This window comes from Dermacentor albipictus, chromosome 10 (genome assembly GCF_038994185.2).
Source record: "Dermacentor albipictus isolate Rhodes 1998 colony chromosome 10, USDA_Dalb.pri_finalv2, whole genome shotgun sequence".
In the NCBI taxonomy this organism is placed as follows: domain Eukaryota; kingdom Metazoa; phylum Arthropoda; class Arachnida; order Ixodida; family Ixodidae; genus Dermacentor; species Dermacentor albipictus.
In genome coordinates, this window is record NC_091830.1 from 6,793,842 (window position 1) to 6,816,002 (window position 22,161).

Consider the following 22,161-nt stretch of genomic DNA (forward strand, 5'->3'; position numbering starts at 1 on the left):
CAAGCGCAACTGGTCTGGGCCTGGTCGTTTGACCGTGCCGTGTTGTGGGATTAGCAGAGGCACAAACGTGAATGGTCTGCATGGTACAGCCACCTGGTGGCAAGAGCTTAACCAAACACAATAGCGGTAACGAAGTAACAGCTACTGTAACAGTAGCTGCGACGAATTTGCTGCCAGCGTAAATTTTCCTCAGGAGTGTAATCGTGAACACATTGTTTTTGTAAATGTTTAAAATGTTTTACACTTCGTTAAAGCAATATTAGCTTACTGATTGGCTGGTTAAGCTCTGCGCCACCAGGTAGCTGGACCATGCAGACCAATCAGGCCGCTCACGTACGTCTACGCTAAAGCCATAAGCAGCCATGGTCGAGATGCATGGCAGCAATTCAATTGCGACGCCTGCCAGCTCACCCCCCCCCCCCCTCCCTGCCCCTTGCTGCATGCTTGATCGCGTTGCCACGAGGAGTGGAGGCACGTGACGGCAGCCCTCGTGCATGAAGGCACTATCTTTCTTTCTCACCCTCACACACTTTCACTCGCACCTAAAGCATAAAGTGCATGGGGCACGATAGGATCTTATTGTATTTGGACTTTATACAGAATAAGATGCGGCTTCACTTCGGCGGTGGCTCTTGTCACACAATGTGCGATGCAATTTGAGAGGTGCGTTTGCAAGCAGCCACTTGTAATTCAATCATTTGACCATTTGCGTCCGCGGATGTTTCTATTTATTGTCTTGGCATTCCTTTGCTACAGAAGCAAGATTTCTTTATAATGAAATCGCATACAATCACACTTCGTTATATTGAATTTCTAGTTACATGGTGTTCTTTGGACAAAGCATTATGAAAAGTTAAGTATTTCATTCTATCGAGCATTTTTTTATATTGAAGTTCATTATACAGAGAGATTTAACTGTACTACTTCCAAATGAATCGGTGGTGTGTTTGGGTGTTTTTCTGTATCTTGTTCAATTCAATTCACTGGATAATCCGATCAGTTTTGTTGATCACATGAGGGTCGAATTGACGGAAATCGACTGTATACAGACGAATGTCCCGAATTCAGAGATTTGGCATATTCAACAGACTGTGAAAAACGCAGTCTTTCTGATAGAGTTACGCCAATGGTATCATCTTTTACTGGATGTTTGTGCCCTCTTGTTCTAACCGTGGAAACGCCACATGATGACTGTTAGAGGTTTTTGTATCAGCACTATGAATGTTCATTGTTGTTTGTCCATGTCTGTTGTGCTGGGAAACCTTTGTATAATGCAGCCCCAAATATTATGATCTTCCTGACTCACTGACCTGTAAGACTGGCATTGCTGCTCCAGCAGTGTAAGCTGCTGAATGGCTGTACTGGCTTCTGTCTCCCTATGTCGTCGCTCCACCTCCTGGGTCCCCACTTCCCTGCAAGGTAAGGTAGTCGGGCAGGTACAGATATCAGCCACATAGCATAGACAAGCCGACTGTCAGCCGGCAAGTTTTAAAACAAGCAGATGCACTAAGTTTACAAATCCATAACTTTGCATCCAGAAACGAAATACTGGATATAACAAAGTAAATGAAATTCCCCTTAAAATCCCCATAGAGATCCATATATTCAAAACACTGTTTTAACGAAGTGAAACTGTCCTGCAATGGATATAACGAACATAATTCGTCTCCAAAATAAAAAAACACCTGACCTGCATGCTGAGTACATCGCTTCCCGCGGGGTTCGGCCCTCATTTGCCATGGCAGTTCAAAACTCCTACGTCCCCACGTTGAAAATGCCACCAAGTAACATTGGTCTCTTTCTTAACGCCGCGCGTAGCTCTACTGACCTCTTTCTCTTCCATGTGCCTTGCTGCGCGATCCATGCCACACTGTGCTACTACACGTGGAGGTGTGAAATATTAGTGTATTCACTTCGAAAGATTAGCGTATTCACTTAGTGTATTCAATAGGGCATTATTGCAGTAATGGATATAACGAAGTAATGTCGACTCCTCCTTCAACTTTGTCGTAATGAGATTCAAGTGCATTAGGTGCAGTTTACAGAATCATGATACTTTGCTTTACTGCTTGAGTTACATAGTTAAAAAAATAATTAAATCCGGAGATTTTATTCACCAAAAGCAGGGTATGATTGTGAGGGCACCGTAATGGACTTCGGAATAATTCTGATCACCTAAGATTCTTTAATGTGCACCTAAACTTCAGTACATGAGCGTTTTTGCATTTCACCCCCTGTAGGGGTTGAAGGAACGGACTTCGCGGATGAAGACCACAACTTGGGAGTGATTTATTCTACATTATTTACAAGGAGGTGAGCGTCAAGTACCAATTGTACAGACATTACGGGCCGGCAGCAACTCGGACGCTGCGGCCCGCGGCAAGAAGTTCGAGAGAGGTGAAACAGGGAATCAGGGCATGTCCCAGAATCCTCAGGTCTCTCTGGAAGGCTTCTTATAAACCCTTCGAGCACTGCAAGTCACGTCATGTTTGACCAATGGGAGAGTCCACTCCGATGACGCCACTTTCAGCCAATGGTAGGCGCCCGTGTCGTGGTGTCACACCTGGCGGCTTGCTGCGGTCTTTCATCGCAGACTGGCAATGCACTTCGAACAAAGAGAAGGGGAGGGCTGCACCTGCTTCATTGTCGGAGGCCCACCTGCTAATCCCGGCGGCGCACGAACTTGTTGGCATGTAAACTCGTTGCCTTAAACTTGTCTGCTCGGCCGCTTCTCTGGAATGCGCTTTCCTGCTTCTGCATTCCTCAATTAGCTGTGCTGCAATCCGATGTGGTCTGGGGAACTCGAAGTAATCGCAGGAACCAGCTCCATATCTAACAGCTCGTCCTCGCCCCGGTAGTTCTGAATGGCCGGTGAACTCAATTCGCTGGCCATGAGGAACGCTGATGGAAGCTGCAGGGTACTGGGGTCGAGCCTCGTTTGACAACCCTCGGGATCCTGGGCCCTGGAGAACAAACGTCAAACAAACAAAACAGCACAGCGCTGCACCACGCGTAAGCGCAGGCTCTTCACCCCTGACTCGCCAGACTATTGCTGAGTCAAAATCAACCCTGATCTTTTATTTCCCCAATTTCGACAAAACAGTTACAACCACCCTTCCAAACAGCTATCCATTTCTCCTCGATTGCCGACAAGACCAGAGTACTATTGTTGTTGCAAAACAAAAGGGTCGCTGACGAAGCAAACAACAAATGAAAACAGCCGAACATAACTTAAGTGGCCTAACCACACGAACAGCATGTTTCCAATCTATCGCAGTGGCGTACTTATCGCACGTAATGGTGCCACTGAACAATCTGGTCAACCTCACAAGTACGTAATCACAAGCGCACTAGCCTTGTGGTCACTAAACAAAACGCGTACTTGCGTTGTAGGCAAACTTTTCGCTTACGCTTACTCACGTTTCTTCCCTGAAAGTCCTACAGGACACGTGACATAAACGAACAATTAAACTTGCGGGACTTACACACTCCGCAGAACTCTTAAAAATGATGCGTCTTCTACTAACTCTTTCCACGCACGTTCACTAAAGAAGTCAGAATACACGGCTGCCCTCACACACACGAGCAACCCAGTCATAAAGTCTGCTTCCTTCCGTCCACACAGGACACGCGCTAATGGAACTAAGAACGCTTCTCCGTGCAAATCATGCACTCACTGAAAATCTACGCGCTTAACCTTAGAAAATTCAACACTTAAAAAGAAAGAAGGTTAAATAAAATACACGCGCGTTACGATAGGCCTCTCAACAATAACCTTGACCCTCAGGTTACTCACACTTACAAAAAGAAAGCCTATTTACTTATTAATGAGCACCTCGCGAGACTACATGTTTACTTAAAACGCATCTTTCAAATCTCGAGCTTCTCAAACGAACACAAAGCTCAAACCTTACACATTGAAAGAAATCCTAGTCTCAAATCGCGAAATCTTTCCGATGCTCAAAAATAAAACAACACACTTCATTTCTACGGAAGCGCTCTTGGCCTCCGTTTCCAAACACTTATATCTGACTCATTCTTTGAGTCTAACCCGGGGTGGACGTGGTCTGAAAGCTACTCTGGCTGCCGAGAGACAACAAAAGGGCTGATTCACTATCAGCTCCCCCAAGACGTTACGGTCTCCTGCCAATTTGCGTCCTCGCGCCCCGCTTTCAACACAAACTCGATTGACCGCGTCGCTACTCCCCACCTGGTCTCGTCCTGCCACCTTGCGTTTCTTCGAACTGCACGCTGAGCTATAAAAAGAACTACGGAACGACGAGGAGCTTAACTGCCCCGTGCCCTTTGTCCGCGTCCGCGCAGAACATTCTTCGCGGTCCCCCTTTGACCGGTGGCTCGACCATTTTGGATGCGTCAACATCGTCCTAGACGACCGCACCTTCTTCCTCGCGCCCTGCCCTTTTGGGTTTCTCGCCATCTTTGGCGGCGCTACATTAATTACCGACTTTCGGTCTTTAACGCGCTTCTTTTTACGGCGCTTTCTCTTCGCACTCACTTTCATGTCGCCTCGTGCTTCGTGCTGGCCGGTACACATTTCTTCGGCCCGGATCGGTCTCTTACCCGCACAGTCTGAGTGATTCTCACTTAAATCAACACTCGCTCTGCCTCGACTGGCGGACAGCTCAACCGACTCTGGCACAATGCAGCAGGCTTTACTCGAGTAAGACAACTCGCACTCTTGCGAACTGCCCTCTGCTACATTGCCCAGCTCACGCTGTGCATCGGCACACAGCCCGTCGGTATCGATCGCTGTCTCACGCGCACAGTCCGAATGATTATTAACTGAACCATCCCTTTCTAGGCTATCTAGACTGGCGGAGAGCCGCACCGATCCCTGAACAATGCAGTTGTTCTCTCGTGAGCTACGGAGCTCGCCACCCCGAGAACTATTCTCAACTGCATCGTCCAGCTCGCACTTCACTTCTGCACGCACATCTGGCTCTACATGGGTGCTCGCTTCTGTCGGGTCAGAAGTACCCTTTTCTTCGCTAGCAATCTCGCTAACATTACCAGCGACGCACACACACGGTAACTGTGCCAATTTGTTCGCAGCTGGCCTAGCTGTCTCCACAGTCATCTGTTGGCACAGCACCTCGTCGCTCTCACTGTGGCCTTTAACGGCCTCTATTGCCACTAAGGCATCGTTAGCAGCTAGCCTTTTCCCTTCACTTAAGAATCTGCAGCCAATCTCACAGGCACTACTCTTCTCGTCGGCTTCTGGCGAAAGTCCGCTAGACACTTCCTCATTCTTTCGCTCTGTACTATCTACAGAATTCTCAGACAGCCGTTGTCTCTGTGCCAATAACTGATCACAATCCTGTATCGCTTTGATCAGTGCTGCCTTCTCTCTCTCATACTTTTCCTCTCGCTCAAGCTTACGTTGATTCTCACGTTCGCGTGCCTTCTCACGTTCGTGACGCTGACACCTAAGAGTAAGTTCTTGAAGCTCCTGCTTCCGTTCATTCTCGCGTTCTTCACGCTTAAGCTCACTCCTAAGTTCACGACGCGCTCGCAAACGTACACGACGCACACGCTCCCGTGGCTCCTGTATCACCTCCCAAGCAAGCTCAATGCTTTTGTCATCATTGCCACTATCGTTAATCGCCTTTATGATAGCTGGCGTTTTCATCCGTTCGTCCGCCTCTACTCCCAAATCGTCGCACACCAACAACAAGTCTAACCTCGTCAACCTTCTAAGATCCATGGCAGCTGCCCCGACAGGTGGTTAAAACTGTTTTCCTTAATTAATTTGTGCAAACACACAATGCATCAAACTCCCGATTCCCAGAACTATCAAAATTGAACACACAACCTTTGAGTTTGGCGAATCATAAGGAAAAAAACCACGCGCTCACTTACGGTTGCAGCACCCTGCCATCCGGTTCATTTGTCCGCTGTTTCCCGGTTCCTCCGGACTCCCTGGGTCGAAGGCTCGCTCCTTCTTCGCAACTCCCAGTCTCTTCGGACCTCTTTCGACGAAGGCTCTCTCTTCTTCGCTCTTCCCGGTTCCTTAGGATCTCTCTTGACGAAGGTTTATCCGTAGCGCTGCCACCAGCTGATGCATTCGGAGGCGATCCTACCGCTGCCAACCAGATGTAGGGGTTGTAGGACGGGACGTCGTGATGAAAACCCAAAACTTGGGAGGGATTTATTTACATATTATATACAAGGAGAGGAGCGTCAAGTACCAATTGTACAGACATTACGGGCCGGCAGCAACTCGGACGCTGCGGCCCGCGGCAAGAAGTTCGAGAGAGGTGAAACAGGGAATCAGGGCATGTCCCAGAATCCTCAGGTCTCTCTGGAAGGCTTCTTATAAACCCTTCGAGCACTGCAAGTCACGTCATGTTTGACCAATGGGAGAGTCCACTCCGATGACGCCACTTTCAGCCAATGGTAGGCGCCCGTGTCGTGGTGTCACACCTGGCGGCTTGCTGCGGTCTTTCATCGCAGACTGGCAATGCACTTCGAACAAAGAGAAGGGGAGGGCTGCACCTGCTTCATTGTCGGAGGCCCACCTGCTAATCCCGGCGGCGCACGAACTTGTTGGCATGTAAACTCGTTGCCTTAAACTTGTCTGCTCGGCCGCTTCTCTGGAATGCGCTTTCCTGCTTCTGCATTCCTCAATTAGCTGTGCTGCAATCCGATGTGGTCTGGGGAACTCGAAGTAATCGCAGGAACCAGCTCCATATCTAACACCCCATTGAAACTGGGCTACCCTGGCAGCCGAGTTGTTGTAAACTTGATTTTTTTTTTATGTTTAGAAGTTTTCGAAATGATTTATGGCTAAACTGAAAATCTAATTTCTACCATTACTAGATTTCAACTTCCTGGAACAAGCCTAATCAAAGTTGCTGCATTGGTTGCCAGGAAAAACTATTTTTATGTTGTCATGTATTTAGACAGGCATTCCCAAGCTAGAATTTCCTCTTAGTGATAATGCAGTGGCTCACTTCTGCAGCTGCAGCTCGCGGTCCTTGAAGTAGTTGGAGAGCACGTCCAGCTTGGTCTGGGCCTCTATGCTGCGTCGCTCGGCCTCAGCCTTCGCTGCGGCGCTCTTCTCCAGCTCTTTCTCCAGGGACTCCACACGCACTGCACAAAGCAAGGTGGCAAGCAAATTTGGCTTTTACTGGTGCAGATGACAAAAATGTGCCAACAGGAAGTTTATCAATGTCCGAGTACAGAAAGCTCGATTGCAAGGGATAGAAATGCAAGTGGAAGGCCTATACACCATGGCTTATTGGAAGGCTACTTGGTTCTAGATCATGGTAATCATTTCAAGACAAAAAACAAGGCGAGAAGGTGGCAGTTGCATAGCGACCATGTGTGTCACGTTCTCATCTTGTCCTTCGTCTGGTTGTGCTGCTAAACGTTCACTTAATGCCAGTTATGAAGGCAAGTTTAGTGATGCTTTGAATGAGTGCAGTTCACCGTAGTGACTGCTCCTTCAGTGGCGGCCTGCTAGGCAGAAGGAAAAGTGTCACTATACATCAGTGGCACTGCCAACATTATATATTTGTTATTTAGGCAATATTTGCAAAATAGCAACATCATCAATTAAGCAACAAGAACGAAGGGATCCAAGGGGCTCTAATTTTTTGTTGGTCACAACCGTACAAAGGGTAACAGACAATGCAGCCAGAAGAAGCATGTGGGGAAATAACCTGTTATGTTTAATTGAAATTTAAGAATAAGTAAGGTAAAAGGAGCTGTATTACCACATGTGGTAAACAGGGCTAGGCGGTATCGAAGATACATGGATCTTGTATACAGTTAAACCTCAATATAACGAAGTATATATACATAACACATCGAAGAACACAAGTCCACTTGTCGAAACGTTGGCTCCTGCGTTCACCTTGTTCTCGTTTTGCTCACCGTCCCCAATACATGTATAAACGAAGTAGGTTTGCATGCGATTTCAATATAACAAAATTTAGCTTCCACCGCAGAAGAATGCCGACACAATAAATTGACACTTCAGCGGATTCAAATGGGCAAATGATTGAATTATAAGTGGCTGCTTCCAAACGCGCCTCGACAAGAGCACCGAAGTGGAGCCGCGTCATGTGCCGTGTAAAGTGCAATAAGATCCAATCGTGGCGCGTGCACTTTGTACTTTAGGTGCGAGTGAAAGTGTGCGAGCGAGGGTGAGACAAGAAAGATGGTGGCTTCATGAGTGCCGCCTTCCTACGTGGGCAATGGGAAAGAGGGGGAGGGGAGCTCGCTCACGGTAGCGCGATCAAGTACAGTCGCCGACCGATTTTCCGGACTCCAAAAATTCGGCCATGCCCGATTATTCGGTCAGCTTCGTGGCACCGCCATTCTCCCCATAGACCATAATGTATAACAACTGCCGAAAGTTCGGACACCTTGCAACCTCTCGTCTGATTTTTCGGACACTCCTTGAGCCAACTCGATCGAGGGCATCATGCACCGACTCTGACCGGCGCATAGTTCGACTTGCTGAACGCCATTTCTGTTTTGAACGGAGCCTCCTTGCTGCCCCACGAAGTGGCGCTACTGGAAATCTCCACTCATCATCATCGTTTCTGCCTGGTTCGATAGAGTAGCCGTACTGCACTTCCGCTTTCAGCTTAGTAAGCCATGTCACAAGGCAATCCAGCAGCTGATTTGTTTCGCGCATGACGCTGCGAGCAGGCGAAGTTTTTCGCTTGTGCGACTGGTGTCGGCACGGTAGTGTTTGCTTTGTGTGCAGTGTCGAGGTTTCGGTGATCCAACGCGGCGTACGGAAACATCGCGTCAAGTGTCTAATGGCGCCGACAGTGCCCGCGCAGACTGCGCTGGGGAATGCCGGCAAGCGGGTGCCGGGAGGCCTAAGATTTGTCGCCTTCCGATGTGCTTTCTACTGACGCGGAAAATGTTCTGCCGAGACCTGCGCAGTGGTTGCATTGCGATTTCGGACATCATCTCATTTGACAGTTTCACAGGTGCTGATACTGCTGTACTGACTTGCGCAGAACTCGACGACGGCGAGATCATTCGTGAGGTTTCTGCTGCACCGCCGGACGATGAATCCGAGTCGGAAGATGACGCACCATGTGCTACGCTGCCGTCGCATGCGGAGCGTGCACAAACAGTAGTGACTGTGCTTTCAGCCGTACGACCCTCTCCGTGACCGTACGACCCTCTCCGAGATTCAGGCTTATCTGATTGCGCATAAACGGAACAGCGCGCAACGGCGCACGCACGATTTCTTCAAGCCTACTGCCGAGCCCGAATAAGTGCGTGGAAATAAAGGATTTCATTTTTTTTTCTTAATCTGCTTTTTCGGACACCTGTTTATTCGGACATTTCCGCAGTCCCCGTGAGGTTCGAATAAACGGTCGGCGACTGTACATGCAAAGGGTGGGGGTAGGGAGGGTAAGTTGACATGCTTTCTAGCACGTGTTTCAGCATTGATTTCTAGCACGTGTCTTGGCCGTGGCTGCGCGTGGCTGCACATGGATATAAGTGCAGCTGAGTGCATACGTAAAGCTGTCTCCTCATGTGTTTAGTATTGGAGGTTGTGTAATCTTGACTTTTGGTGACTCGTTGGAGCGAGAGGCAGACAAAGAATTCGTTCCCTGCTGGCAGCGCTTTTCATGATAGCGTCATCTCAGTGCAGGCGAAGCTATCAGCTGCGGGGGCGGAGTGCACGCGAGAGCATGGCTGGCTTCGCTTAATTCGTACCGCCTCTGTGAAGATATCATCAACGTGGTATGAAATCGTATCATTCGTCGCCGATTTTCAAATTCGTCAAAATGAATTGATTTCGCATTCATATTTGCTTTGTTCGCCTGCCTAAAAATTTGGAAAATTTGGCAGCTCCTTTCCATGTAAGAAAAACAGATTGGTGCCTGTACTTATTAGCATAAGAGATGGAATTTCAATACAACGAGATTCTGATATAACGAAGCAAATTGCAGACATCTTAAAATACTCTTTGGGCATCTTGTATCTGTTTCACGATACATTCAAAATATTTCACAAACTTCTGAAGGCTATCATACCTTGTTGCTTATGCAGCTGCTCCTGAAGCTCGTCGAGCTCTACCTGTAGCTGCCGCCGCTGCTCTTCTACCTGGTCTCGCTCATGGCGTGCCTGCAGATGAAGACACGCCAAACTCAGCAGCTGAGGTCAATGACACACACACAAAAAAGGAGATAGGTGCCCCAGCATCTGTCTCAACACTCAACGTATCTTTGTGACCTTTCACCTTCCAAGTGCTACCACCCTACAAATTTTGGATCATTCAAAATGTCTAATTTCGCATATTGAAAGCTTCAAATAATTTCTCATTTGAGAAATTAAAAATGCTTTTCTTTTCTCAGTCTTTGAGAAAATTTGAAAAGGCCACATTTCCAATCACTGCACTTTCCAGGTAAGTACAGCCATCAGCAATATGGGAGGGAACACCAAATTTGCTTTTACAAGGACAAATTGTGATATGTGGATCCAAATCTGACATGTTTGTTGGCACAAAGTAGATTTCCCATTCGACACACAGTCGCACAGAGCACTTTTATGCGAGGCACACATATTTGGCCACTAAGGTGGCTTTAAAGTAATTCCTTTGTTCCCTTGTCCCCTTTGATATTGCTCAAGGGGGCACATCAAGTTTCCATGTTGCTGGGACAAGGCCCACTGATTCCTAGCTCATATTTTTCAGCATATTGCATTTATTTTTCTCAAATAAAATAATGTAACAGAATGTAACAGAACACAGATGTAAATAGGAGTCTAAATGCATATCAATATAGTTAAACATGCTGTCATGCAAGCAGCACAAACTCATGGATGTAACTGCCGAAAAATCTTTCCACTTGCTGTTATTTACACTCCTCCACACCAACCTTGAAAATAATTAACCAAGAACTAGAGGAAGAAAGTGTCATCCATCCAAAGTAGCACGGAGCTACAGATACATGTCTCTCAGAAATAGGTGCCACTGTGAGGTGGATGACAATTTCTCCTTTTCGTAACACTTCCTCCCACTAGCCGGCTTCCAAAGAACTACCATATTTACTCGAATCTAATGCGCACTTTTTTTCCAATAAAATGGGTCTAAAAAATACATTTGGTCTAAAACAATGGGTACAATACAATGTCTAATACAACGGGTCTAAAAAATACATCAGAATCGAGTACGGCCCTAAATCTGCATTACCACATCGCCATCGGCATTTCAATATGGCCACCTCGTATGTGTTTCAAGCCTAGCTGCCGCAGCCTCCTCCATGTGCTATAGTATGTGTGCTTAGGTTAGTTCACCGTCTATCTTCCTGGTCTTCCAGTTTTCTGCATTTGCTCTATCAGCATGAAAGTGCCGACTGAGAAGATGTACCGACTTCATCACAATGCAGCAATTAAAAGGTAAGAGATCACGTGTGCGGAGACGGACGGAAGTAGGGCCGCATCACGGGCGTTCAGAGTTCTCGAAACTTGTGTGCGGGACTAGCGCAAACAGAAGCTTTCTACTCCGGCGGCTGCTATGTATGGCGTGGCCGCGCGGCCCCTATTTTGAAAGCGATCTGCGATGGAGGAAGAGACGACACATCTAGGCACACCGCGCTGTGTTCTTGTCCCTTAGTTCGCGTTGAAGGAAGAGGCCACAGAAAGGTCAATTCACTTGCTCCTGCTACAGGGCTTCCTCACTCCAGCATTTTGATAAAGAGTTTTCGTGGTCATTGAGTGAGACGTGTTCATGTTTGCCTGTGCGCATGTAACACCATGCTTGTTAATTTAGTTAGTAAGCAAATGTTTAAAAGTTTATACGGCTGATAAAACTACTATCCTTACTTTTCGTATAGCTGTCTGCTAATTTGCTATTGCAATTGATGCTTTGTCTTTTGGATGAAACTGCGACTTTTTATTTATCGCAACTTTAGTGCATTGGGAGTAAATCTTTGATTTGCCAAATGAGAGAAAGTTGTATTTCGGTATGAAAGAACGAGGAGCACGGTACTGTAAAGGACTCTTTTTTCAGGTCACTGCGAATGGGTGCGTGTTACAATCGATGATGTTTTTCTTCCTTTTTTTTTAATTATGGAAGACGGGCGTGTTAAAATCGAGGGCATGTTAGAATCGAGTAAATATGGTAATTTTCTATATTCAGCATCCTTGCTAGCATCCATTATCGTCCTGATCAGCTCAAATGGCAGAGCAACCCCTCAGGAAAAATGTGGGTCCCGGGTTCAACCCGTGGTCCAAAAGGAATGATTCAATTGCGAATCTTTCTTTCCGAGAAACCTGCATGGGTTCCCTCTACAGCTTCATCTATTGTCAAGTAGATGACAACTTTTTTTTGCTCCTTTTTTCTAGAACTGGCGTATTTTCATAGTACTAAGTCGGACACTAGCAAATGTGACGCACCTGCGCAGCGTCCAGCAGCTCCTGCAGTTGAGCCTTTCTCGCTTCTTCCTCGTCAGCTTCAGTCTCAGCCTCGGCCTCACCTTGTGAGGCAGTCCGGTGCTTCTGGAGGACCTCCAGTTGTGCCAGGGATGATTCGAGCATCTAAAGACACAGAAATGTTCCTGTCTGAGTCATCTGTGAAAGACAGGCTTAAAAAAAAATTTGGGCTATGTGTATTCTTGACACTGACATTCTGCTAACCTTTTAGCAGTAACTCCATTATCAAGTTATGCTAGATCTTAGGCTAAGTATTGCCCAGATATTAACATTTTGTTGAAGGAGTACTGACATCACATTATAGGCTTCTTATTTGTTGTTGTTTTAAATTAAGGTCCTCAACTTCGAAACCTTAGAAAAATATATTGGTAAGCTTCAGAGTACGTTAAATAATTTATTATAACAACTTTTCTGCAACCAGTTCCAGCTTTGTTTTCCAGGCGGCGCACATGTCGTGACATCATGACACCAAAGGTGGTCACGTGGGAGTGGAATATTGTGACAATTTGGCACTCACTTTTAGATTGCTCAGTCGCCTTGTGTGCTGAAAGTCTGACACACAAAGTGGTCCCACGTAACCACCTCCTGTGTCGTGACGTTGTGACACACCTCATGAGAAACAAAACTGAAACTGGCCTGTAAAAAAGTTATTGCAGTAAATTATTTGGTGAACTCCGAGGCTCGCCATTATTTTCTCTAAGGTTTGCCATGTCATGGCAGTAGCCCTTTAACCATTTTGCAGTAAATGCATCACACATATGGCAGAGTGAATGCGCCTCAGGCATTCATTGCTGTACAAGAAATTGATCAACTGATCGAGTTTAATGTACTAAAGAAACATTTAACTATGACAGATAAAGTAGCAGAGGGCTCGAGATAAGCTCTGACGACTTCAGGTTCTTTAATATCCATATAAGTCTAGTACTATAAGTACTATATAAGTACAGTGTGCTTCCGTACACCTACCTTCATCAGAATGTTGCCGTGTCTACCTAGAATGTAACCCGTAAACTCACACTCGGCAAGAGAAGACATGAACAAATGCCAAGGTAGCTCGTATAACAGTTTGTGTGACATTCCAGGAACGTCTTGGCAAGTGCCTACATGGAAAGTTGTGTTTGCCTTGTCTCCTTCTGCATCTATGTCCTTGTCTTATTGCAGTGGTTTCGTGCTTCTACCAATATGATGTATTAACACACCTAGCAACGCACTCTACTCAACGAGTAATAAGGTGGTCTATTGTAGCCCATCTGCACTGAAATTAAATTTAGTCAAAAGATCCATTTGACTCAACCTTTATTACGCATCCTTCAACTGGAACCCATTTTGCCCTAGAACCCATCCAAAATCGTGCTGCTCTTTTTATTTTATCAGATTATTCTCTCAATGTCAGTGTCTCAATGATAAAAAATCGGTCGATGTATCACACCTGTTATCTCATTCTTCTTGCACAAATGCAAGCTGGTAAATTGTATAGGCGCTGTATGTGTAACACAGCTGCAGACCTAAAAAGGCTTCGCAGCAAAAAGGTTTGCGATGGTTTTCTGCCGCGAAATGATCACCAAGTTTGTTATGTACATTTATAGCTCCTTTCTCACTTCGTTAGAAAATCTTTAAAAGCATGGGGGTATAAGCAAAATTCGAAAGGAACTTAGCTTAATTTGTTATTACTATTAGTTTGTTATAGCCAATCTGATAGTAACGAGGTCTTAATGTAAATAATTAAATAAATAAATGAGCAGTGCCTAGCGAGCGATGCTAATAAAGGCATACACAGAAGGACAGGAACAGAACAGGGGTGGTGAGGGCACAAGAGATTTGTCACCTGTATGCGTGTGTCCTTCTGCTGTAGCTGCTCGGCCATTTTGGCTGCCTCCTCGTTGCTGGCGCTCACCTCCTCACACAGGGCCTCTTGCCTATTCATAAAGAGATGACGATTATGCAGTTGTGTTACATTAATATGCAATTATCAGCTATCGGGGTTTTATCTCATGTTGTCTTACTATTTGTAATCTTGTAACCATATTTCTTTGTTCAAATATTTTACTTATAAGCTTCTTCTTTCTGGTTGTGCCCGATACCCTTCCAAATAAAACTTAGTTCTGTTAATTTCATGCTTGTCCTGATACACTGATACGCGGGTTTTGCTCAAGTGTTTTATATCAATGCCTTATTTGATAACTGTGCCGTTTATCTTTTAATATCACCTATATTTTGTCTTGTTGTTCCACACTTGTTCTAACATGCATTTAATCTCTTTTGTTCTCTTTTCTTGTGTTTTTTCCTTGATGCCTCCCTTACTCAATGCCCTGAATAGGGTCTGTAAGGTATTTTCAAATAAATAAATAACTTAAGTAAATAAACAATGATGTTTGCAAGTCAGAAACAAGACAGATAGTTCCACTGCACTGAAACATGCTTTTAAAAAGCTTTTGAAAAGTTTTTAGAGCGGAGCTCTTAGGCCCCCATTCCTGCGACGAGCATCGCCATGGGTGTAACCGAGTGAACGAGTGCAGCGATAGATGAAGGTATGGCAAAAGCGTGAGAAGAAAAGCATAACGCAGCGACGACGGCTATGAGATGGCAAGTGCACATCGTCTGGGAGGTCTGTCTGTGGCGGCTTCTGTGAAGCGTGCCCACGCATCACTCACACGGTGCCTCTCGCGATCTCCAGATTAATGAGGCAGTCGCTCCACACTTCGCTACGTTTGCAATGCGCCGCATCAGACACATTGTCCATGCCAGCCAATATATAGTGAAATGAAAATACAAATAGAGCTGTGCTCAAATTTTGCTTTAGGGAGTATCATAATTGTTGGTGTACTTTTTTTTTAAAGACATTGCAGTGTAGATAACGTCCCTTCTCCAGCAATGTATTACTTGCAGCATTAGAAGTCGGTAAATGTGCGGTGTCAGTATTTTCAATAAGTGACCTCCAAACGAGGAAAGGCACCGCTGTTGGCTTTAAACATCCCCTTGACTTCGGAGTTTCTTTTATCTTACCACCTTCCTATTCGCTAGCTTTCCTGAAACAGAATTTTCTCTCCTCTTCTCAATGCATAATGCGTGCACACTAGTATAAAGATAAGGAACACGTACAAGGCCCCGTTAACAGTCTCATATACAAGACACGTGGGCTCAAGTGAGGGGTCAAATCAAACGAGGGCTCAAATCGCCACAGAAATGCTACAAACTTAATAGCTGCCAGTATGCTTATTAGGCGTCTTGGTGTTCACACTTTGACCAGAGACGATGCGTGCACGCTCGTATATTTAAGAAACACGTACCGTGGCCCGTGACACTGGCCCCTTTCTATTCTCTGTAGGCTTTACCGCAATAAATTTTGTATGTTTCACAGCACAACACGGCTGAATTGCTGCGACCAGTCAAGCTTGAATTATTTAGCGAAGGCTAATTTTGACATCAAAATAACAGAGGCTTGGATGGATGGATGGAGTAACTTTATAGAAAGGTCCTGCGAGCTACGGGGCGCAACGTCCCATAGAGCGGGCTACTCCCACGTTGGGACCGGGAGTTGTAACTCCCTGGCCGCATCGTGGGCTCGCTGGACGGCCCAGAGCTGCTCCGCCAGGTCCGTGCTGCGTAATGCGTCTTGTAGCCTGGCGGAGTCTTGATCCTTGTTTGCGTGGGTCCGACCACACGGCCAGAGCAAGTGATGTTGAGTGTGTTGTTGTTGAGTGTGTTGTTGTTGAGCAAGTGAGGCTTGAGCCTATAGAAATGTATGGGCACCAGCCGGGATTACGGTCGGGATTGAATTAACTGAGAAATCTAATTAACCAGAGTAAAATTAACTGAAGTTTACTCTACTACTTATTTATAACCAATTCAGCTAAAGTAAAATTGCACTGCAGTTAGCCTCCAGAATCATCCATCCAGAATTGGTTAGAAGACAAGAGACGAGACAGTGAAGGGCTTTCCTGTCTTGTCTCCTTTTTCTGAACAATTTCTGTGCTTGCCTTTGGAAGACATGTTGAACCAACTAGCTCAACACCTTACTATTCTAAAGCTTATTTCCTCCATCCATTCAAGAACCATGCAAGGATGACATAGCGACTGACTTGTGCTTGAGTGCTTCCAGCTCGCTCCAGAGCCGGTCGCTGGTGTCCGTAGCATCAGAGAGGCTCTGCTGCAGCGACCGCTCCTGAGCCTGGCTCTCGGTAGCCTGCTCTCGCCAAAGGTCACGCTCCGTGCATGCCTCAGTCAGCTGCTGCTCCAAGGAGGCCAACGCAGCACTCTGCTCACTGGCTTCAGCCTCCCTCTCCAGCAACTGCACACACACACACGCATATGATGAGGAGGGCCGCAAGCTGACCATATAGCTGTCAACTGTCAAAAAATTGCAAAACACTTCGATACAATATGTCAACTCCACTTCCTCTTTAACCAAGGGTCATCTTGATCACTTCCTGCTACATTTTTCTTCACTATAAACCTTGTGCACTTCCTTTATTTCAGTTATTTCTTTGTTGCTGATTATTATGGGGTTTTTTGCACTGTACAAATACAGTCAAACCTTGATGTATTGAACACGCATACAACAAATTTAGGGATACCACATATTAAATCTATTGCAAATATCTGCGAGTGACAAATATATGCTTATAGCAAATATTCAATATGACAGATATTTTCTTGTCAGATGCAACATTATTTTACAGCAGACTTCCGTTAATTCGACTCCCGTTAACTAAATTTCGGTCAATTCGATGCAGGACGAGGGTCCCAGCCAGCGGCAGTGCATTTCTAAGGTCCAAAGTTTCGTTATGTTGATCCTAAAATTTAAAAAATATCAATTCTGGGGTTTTATGTGCCAAAACCATGACATGATTATGGGGCACTCCATAGTGAGGGACTCTGGAAATTTTTACCACCTGGGGATCTTTAACAGGCCCCCAATGCACGGAACACAGGAGTTTTTGCATTTCGCCCTCACCGAAATGCCGATGCCGATGCCACGATTTGATCCCACAACCTCGTGCTTACCACAGCAGCCAAGCCACCGTGGTAGGTGATCCTAAAATTGGTTTTCACAAGATAACTCGAACTTGACCAGTCCACAAGCAAGCACCTGACCACTAATGGTGACTGCATTCCGCTACTGCATTGGGCCCCTAATCTTTACCAGTGTAAGAAAAGGGAGGGCAGCGTGTATGTGAACTCACCGTCTTCTGAGCCACAGCCAGGGCAACTTGGCTGGCCTCCAGCTTCTGTGTCTGTTCAGACACTCGAATGCGAAGCTGCCCTAACTCCTCTTCTTGGTTCTGCAAGAGCCACAAAGGAAGCGGAGGTCACATGACTACTCAACCAGAGGTGCACTCTAGGCACCTTCTCTACAGTGCAATGCAGCTCACCCACATATATATGCACTGCGTAGCCCTACAATGAGTTGGAAGCATCAATCTCGCATAGTGAGCAAGCAGTGAATCTTTGGCACAAGACTCAACACAACAAAGTCCATCAATGTAATGGAAACCAATAGAACAGTAGAGAAACATAAATATAAGAATGGCTGTGTGTTAGCCCCATGGCTTTTAATTGGTACTAAAACAGGCCAGGAGGTGACATGCAATCACTATACGTGTATTATTCCATGTCAAACTTCATAACACAGTGATAAAATCAGAATGTGTATCACATTTCACATGACTTCTGAGATTGACGAGTACTGCTGTTGCAACAGCATGCCACGCCATAACCTCGAAGGCCATGGTTTCAATCTACTGCAATGTTGCTGCTTGTTTGCAGACAAGCAAAGCAAGCTGCATGCATGCTTTAATGAGTAGTAACGGTAAAGTTTGTTATAACAAAATGAATGCGACGTGGCTAGCAATGATAAAACTATGAAACATTTACTTGCATCAGTTTACCAGTGCTCTGCTCTGCACCACACTACCCAAGCTGATATGCAAGTGACGCAGGGTCGGCTGCCTCACCTGGACTTCCTCGCGGAGCGTGTCGAGCTCACGTTCATGTTGGGACAGGGTACGACCTCCCCGATCCGCTTGTGCCTTGGCCTGTGCCAGCTGCTCCGACAGTACCTGCCGCTCAGTCTCCAGAGTGAAAAGTCGCTGCTCTAGTATGGACATGTTGCCTGTATGGACCGGAGTTCATAAGTTTGTTTATTCCACACTCTTAACTGTAGCTATGAGTTTCCCCAAAAATTTGCCAGAGTGAACTCTGGTGGTAGTAGTGTCTAAGAAATCTGCAAGTATATGGCAGTTCAGTCAGCATGGAAATGATGGGTTACACTCACTCATTTGCACGTTAGTCCTTCTGGATTCAAACAACTTTGCAATTGTGCCACTTCGCCATTTTAACAAGACATTGCACTATGAATGCAACAATCCTGATGATTATGCATGTGCACCACCACTTATTGCCTCTCCATGTCTAGAAAAATGTGATTGCTTGTCAATTCAGAAAGACAAAGCACAATAACTAATGCCATAAGAATGCCTCAAACCACATGCATGAAGCCTAGACTGTGGGGATGTGCGACTCTCACGCGTCCCCTGAGACCTTATTTTCCCGCATGGCTCCACCTCCTGCAGTGCGGCTTCGCCACGTGGCCTGGTGCCCGCGGCGGTCGGACTGGTTGAAGCGCAGTACGAGATGGCACAAGTGTTGCGCTGCGGCAGGGTTACTTGGGCGCAAGGGAGAACATGCTCGTTATTCGGTCAATATTCGCTCGTTATCCGGTCGCGGTGAGTCGGACTTCTAGATTTGTCGCGCACCCATTGGCATGTTTTGTGGATAGCAACTCGGCTAGCAGGAATTGATCTATGAAAGGTGCAATAAATGCCCTTGTGATTGTTTGCACTACTGTGTTGTCGTTCCTTTGTCCCAAGAGTGGGTGTGAGAACCCCACAAGACAAATCCATGTAGTACCACCCATCATTCTTATGGCAGCTGAATGAGCACAGTAACTCAATTTTTGTAGAAAGCTCTATGGCTGAGAGTTCTGTTGACTACCATTGTGACTTGTACATAATGTGTATAAAAGCATTCTAATGAGCCCATCATCATGGAAGAAATGTGTGGAAATCCCCACTTTTCCTAGCCAAGATTTCATCCCAGGTTTGCATCATGAGAACACTGTTGTCCCACCATTATCATGTGTTGTGTGAATCATCCTACCATTTTCGTTCCATCATGATCAGCATAATCATTCTTTCATTGTCATTGTCGATGGGTCAGTTTCTGGGCCTTATGGATCAGCTTTGGTGGGCTTTATGGCTCCTCTCTTAGCAGCTCTCATGTACACACATACACACACACAGTCTCGCCGAAATAAAATTGTGGAAATTGACATTTCTTTTTTTCCTACACATGAAAGCCATAATACTGGCTACAAGACAAGGAATCGAGAACCACTAATATGGCATAAGGTCATAAGACATTGGAAGTTCAGCACACACAAGAACCTTTAACAGAGCCCTGTGTTGCACTCACAGTAATGCTTCCAGAAATGTAGCCAGTGGAATGTGAGATACGGACAATTAACTAGCATCGGTCAAGTTCAGGGTGTCTACCAAGCTGACATTTCCAAATTCCCTGAGTTTTCCAGGTTTTACCTGAGTGCCTTTGCAAAATTCCCTGAGTGAAACAGAACTTTGTTTTTTGTCAAGACGGGCTCACACCATGTTGCCCAATGCTATCACTCTCTAGTAAGCATGTTCAAAATATGACTCAATCCAGTTTGAATAGTAAAGAGTAGCACTTATTTTATTCAAAAAAGAACCCAGAAGGAAGGGGTTAGTAAACTGCACAGTGAATAAAATACCTTTGATAAGAATGGTAAAACCCACTGCAAAGCGAGTTGAGCATTCTCAAATACGAATAAAAAGGAGATGCATACCGAATGAAATATTTTCGAATATGAACTATTTCTATCATCTGATAGCAAGCTCATTGGTATGAGGCCTGAACTTTGTCACAAATAAGTTCTCTCTGAACAGCTGGTAATTAGGTCAACCTCAACTGTCCTGACATACTCTCAGCCCCCGCACAATGCCTCAGTGTTGCACTTCACTGATTTAAAGATTTTGTTTTGGTTTGGATGATGGACACCTGCATCTCAACGTCAGCCAACACTGTTTTTTTCAAGCTCCTTCAAAGAAGTGGCGGTACGTTTCCTTTCTCGTTCATTCCTCAATGTGTAGGTCCTTTCTGTTCTCGTTGCCCTTCTGCCACCCGTTTGCCCCACAGACCATTTGAAGCATCCTCTTGGTTAGTTGTACAGTCTATGTACGATTTTTCGCACTCCCTAGGGGCCGCTAAAACGTCCGAAAAACCGGGCATTTCGAAAAAGGGATGATGACAAAAAAATGAATGCATGTGTTTTACTGATCTTGAGGGCTCAAAATCACCACAGACACATCCGAAAAACCTCTGAAGGACTGCCAGAACCCTTATTAGGCATATTGGTGCTCGTACTGCGACAGGAGATGGCGGGTGCACGCATGTATAATTAAGGAATACGTACCGTGTCCCGACAATTGCCCCTTCCTACGCTTGTTGTGCTTCACCGCGTAGCATTTCTGTACTGACGCAAAGCTGACTTTCGGAACCCAGCATTATGCAACGCGCCGTGCTTTCCAAGCTCCAAAGCCAATCGCCAGGACCAGAAAGATGGAGTCGGTGCCATTGCTGACAGCGGCGAATCGTTTCAATAAAAAACACGGCACCAAACGGCAAGAAACTTAATAGCGAACGTCGAAGCAGCTACGCGTGGCGTTGCTGCGGTGATGGCTACGACTGCCAGCAGATCTGCGTGAGAGCGCCGGTTCAAGGCGGTGAGATACTCAAAATCGAAAGTGGTGGCTTTTACTAATGTCACTTCGGACCTGCGGTCACGGCCAAAATTCCGGACAATCGGACAGCGAAAGTTTCTTGCGTCCGAAATTCCAGACATTCTTATACATTGACCCTATGGTATACGTGGTGGTGCCGCCAAGCCATCGTACGTCCGGAAGTCGGTCATTGACTGTACAATGGCAACTCCTCCAGCTGTCGACACGGTGTCAACGACGATTCGTTATGTATTATGATTCCTCTCTCTTTTACTCGAGCCAGCTAGCGTTATCGCGACCTTCGTCCTCTTTAAATAAAATTACAGCAAATTTTTCTGATAAAAGCAAAAATTCCCGGAGTATTTTTAGACTATTCAATATCCCTGAGAATTCCCAGTTTTCCCGGTAGGTAGACACCCTGAAGTTCTCCGAACGCAACCACTAGCCGTCGCATTCCAATTATGGCACGCAGGTGCACGTTGACCATGCTATCGGACCCATCAGACAGGTTGGCTATCCCACCCTTGTATACTGCGCGTGGAGCTATTGTCTCCTCCTGCATGATATTACACAAAATAGCAACTGGAAGCCAGCACAGTTCGAGGTCATTGACCCTCGCAGAACTGGAATGTTGTCCAGGACAACCCATCTGCTCCAATTGAGTGACTCCTAGGCAAGGAGGCAATGCCGGATGGAGGCCGCCATCGGAGAATAGAGCCCATAGAAACATTGGCCGAATATGATGCTACTTGAACGGGCCATACTGTGGATGAACATGACACTTGCACGTGCTCGACGATTGGCCGAAAATGACATGACCCTGACAGACTGAAGGGGTTATGAGCCAGAGAACCATCAGGAAGACAGAGACGTTCTTCTTGCCGCGGGCCGCAGCACCCGATTTGCTGCCGGCCGT

General features: G+C 46.0%; 1 protein-coding gene across 1 annotated transcript in view; it reads right to left on the minus strand.

Moving 5' to 3' along the window:
- Positions 1-22,161, minus strand: part of Tango1 (transport and golgi organization 1) — a 41,941-nt gene that overhangs the window by 8,650 nt on the left and 11,130 nt on the right. Inside the window, exons 8-15 of the mRNA XM_070527122.1 lie at positions 18,387-18,544; positions 17,616-17,714; positions 16,512-16,720; positions 14,258-14,348; positions 12,397-12,537; positions 10,035-10,125; positions 6,975-7,113; positions 1,311-1,412 (exon numbers count right to left, since the gene is read on the minus strand). Of these exons, the coding sequence (XP_070383223.1) occupies positions 1,311-1,412; positions 6,975-7,113; positions 10,035-10,125; positions 12,397-12,537; positions 14,258-14,348; positions 16,512-16,720; positions 17,616-17,714; positions 18,387-18,544 (1,030 nt within the window). The remainder of the gene's footprint in view (positions 1-1,310; positions 1,413-6,974; positions 7,114-10,034; positions 10,126-12,396; positions 12,538-14,257; positions 14,349-16,511; positions 16,721-17,615; positions 17,715-18,386; positions 18,545-22,161) is intronic.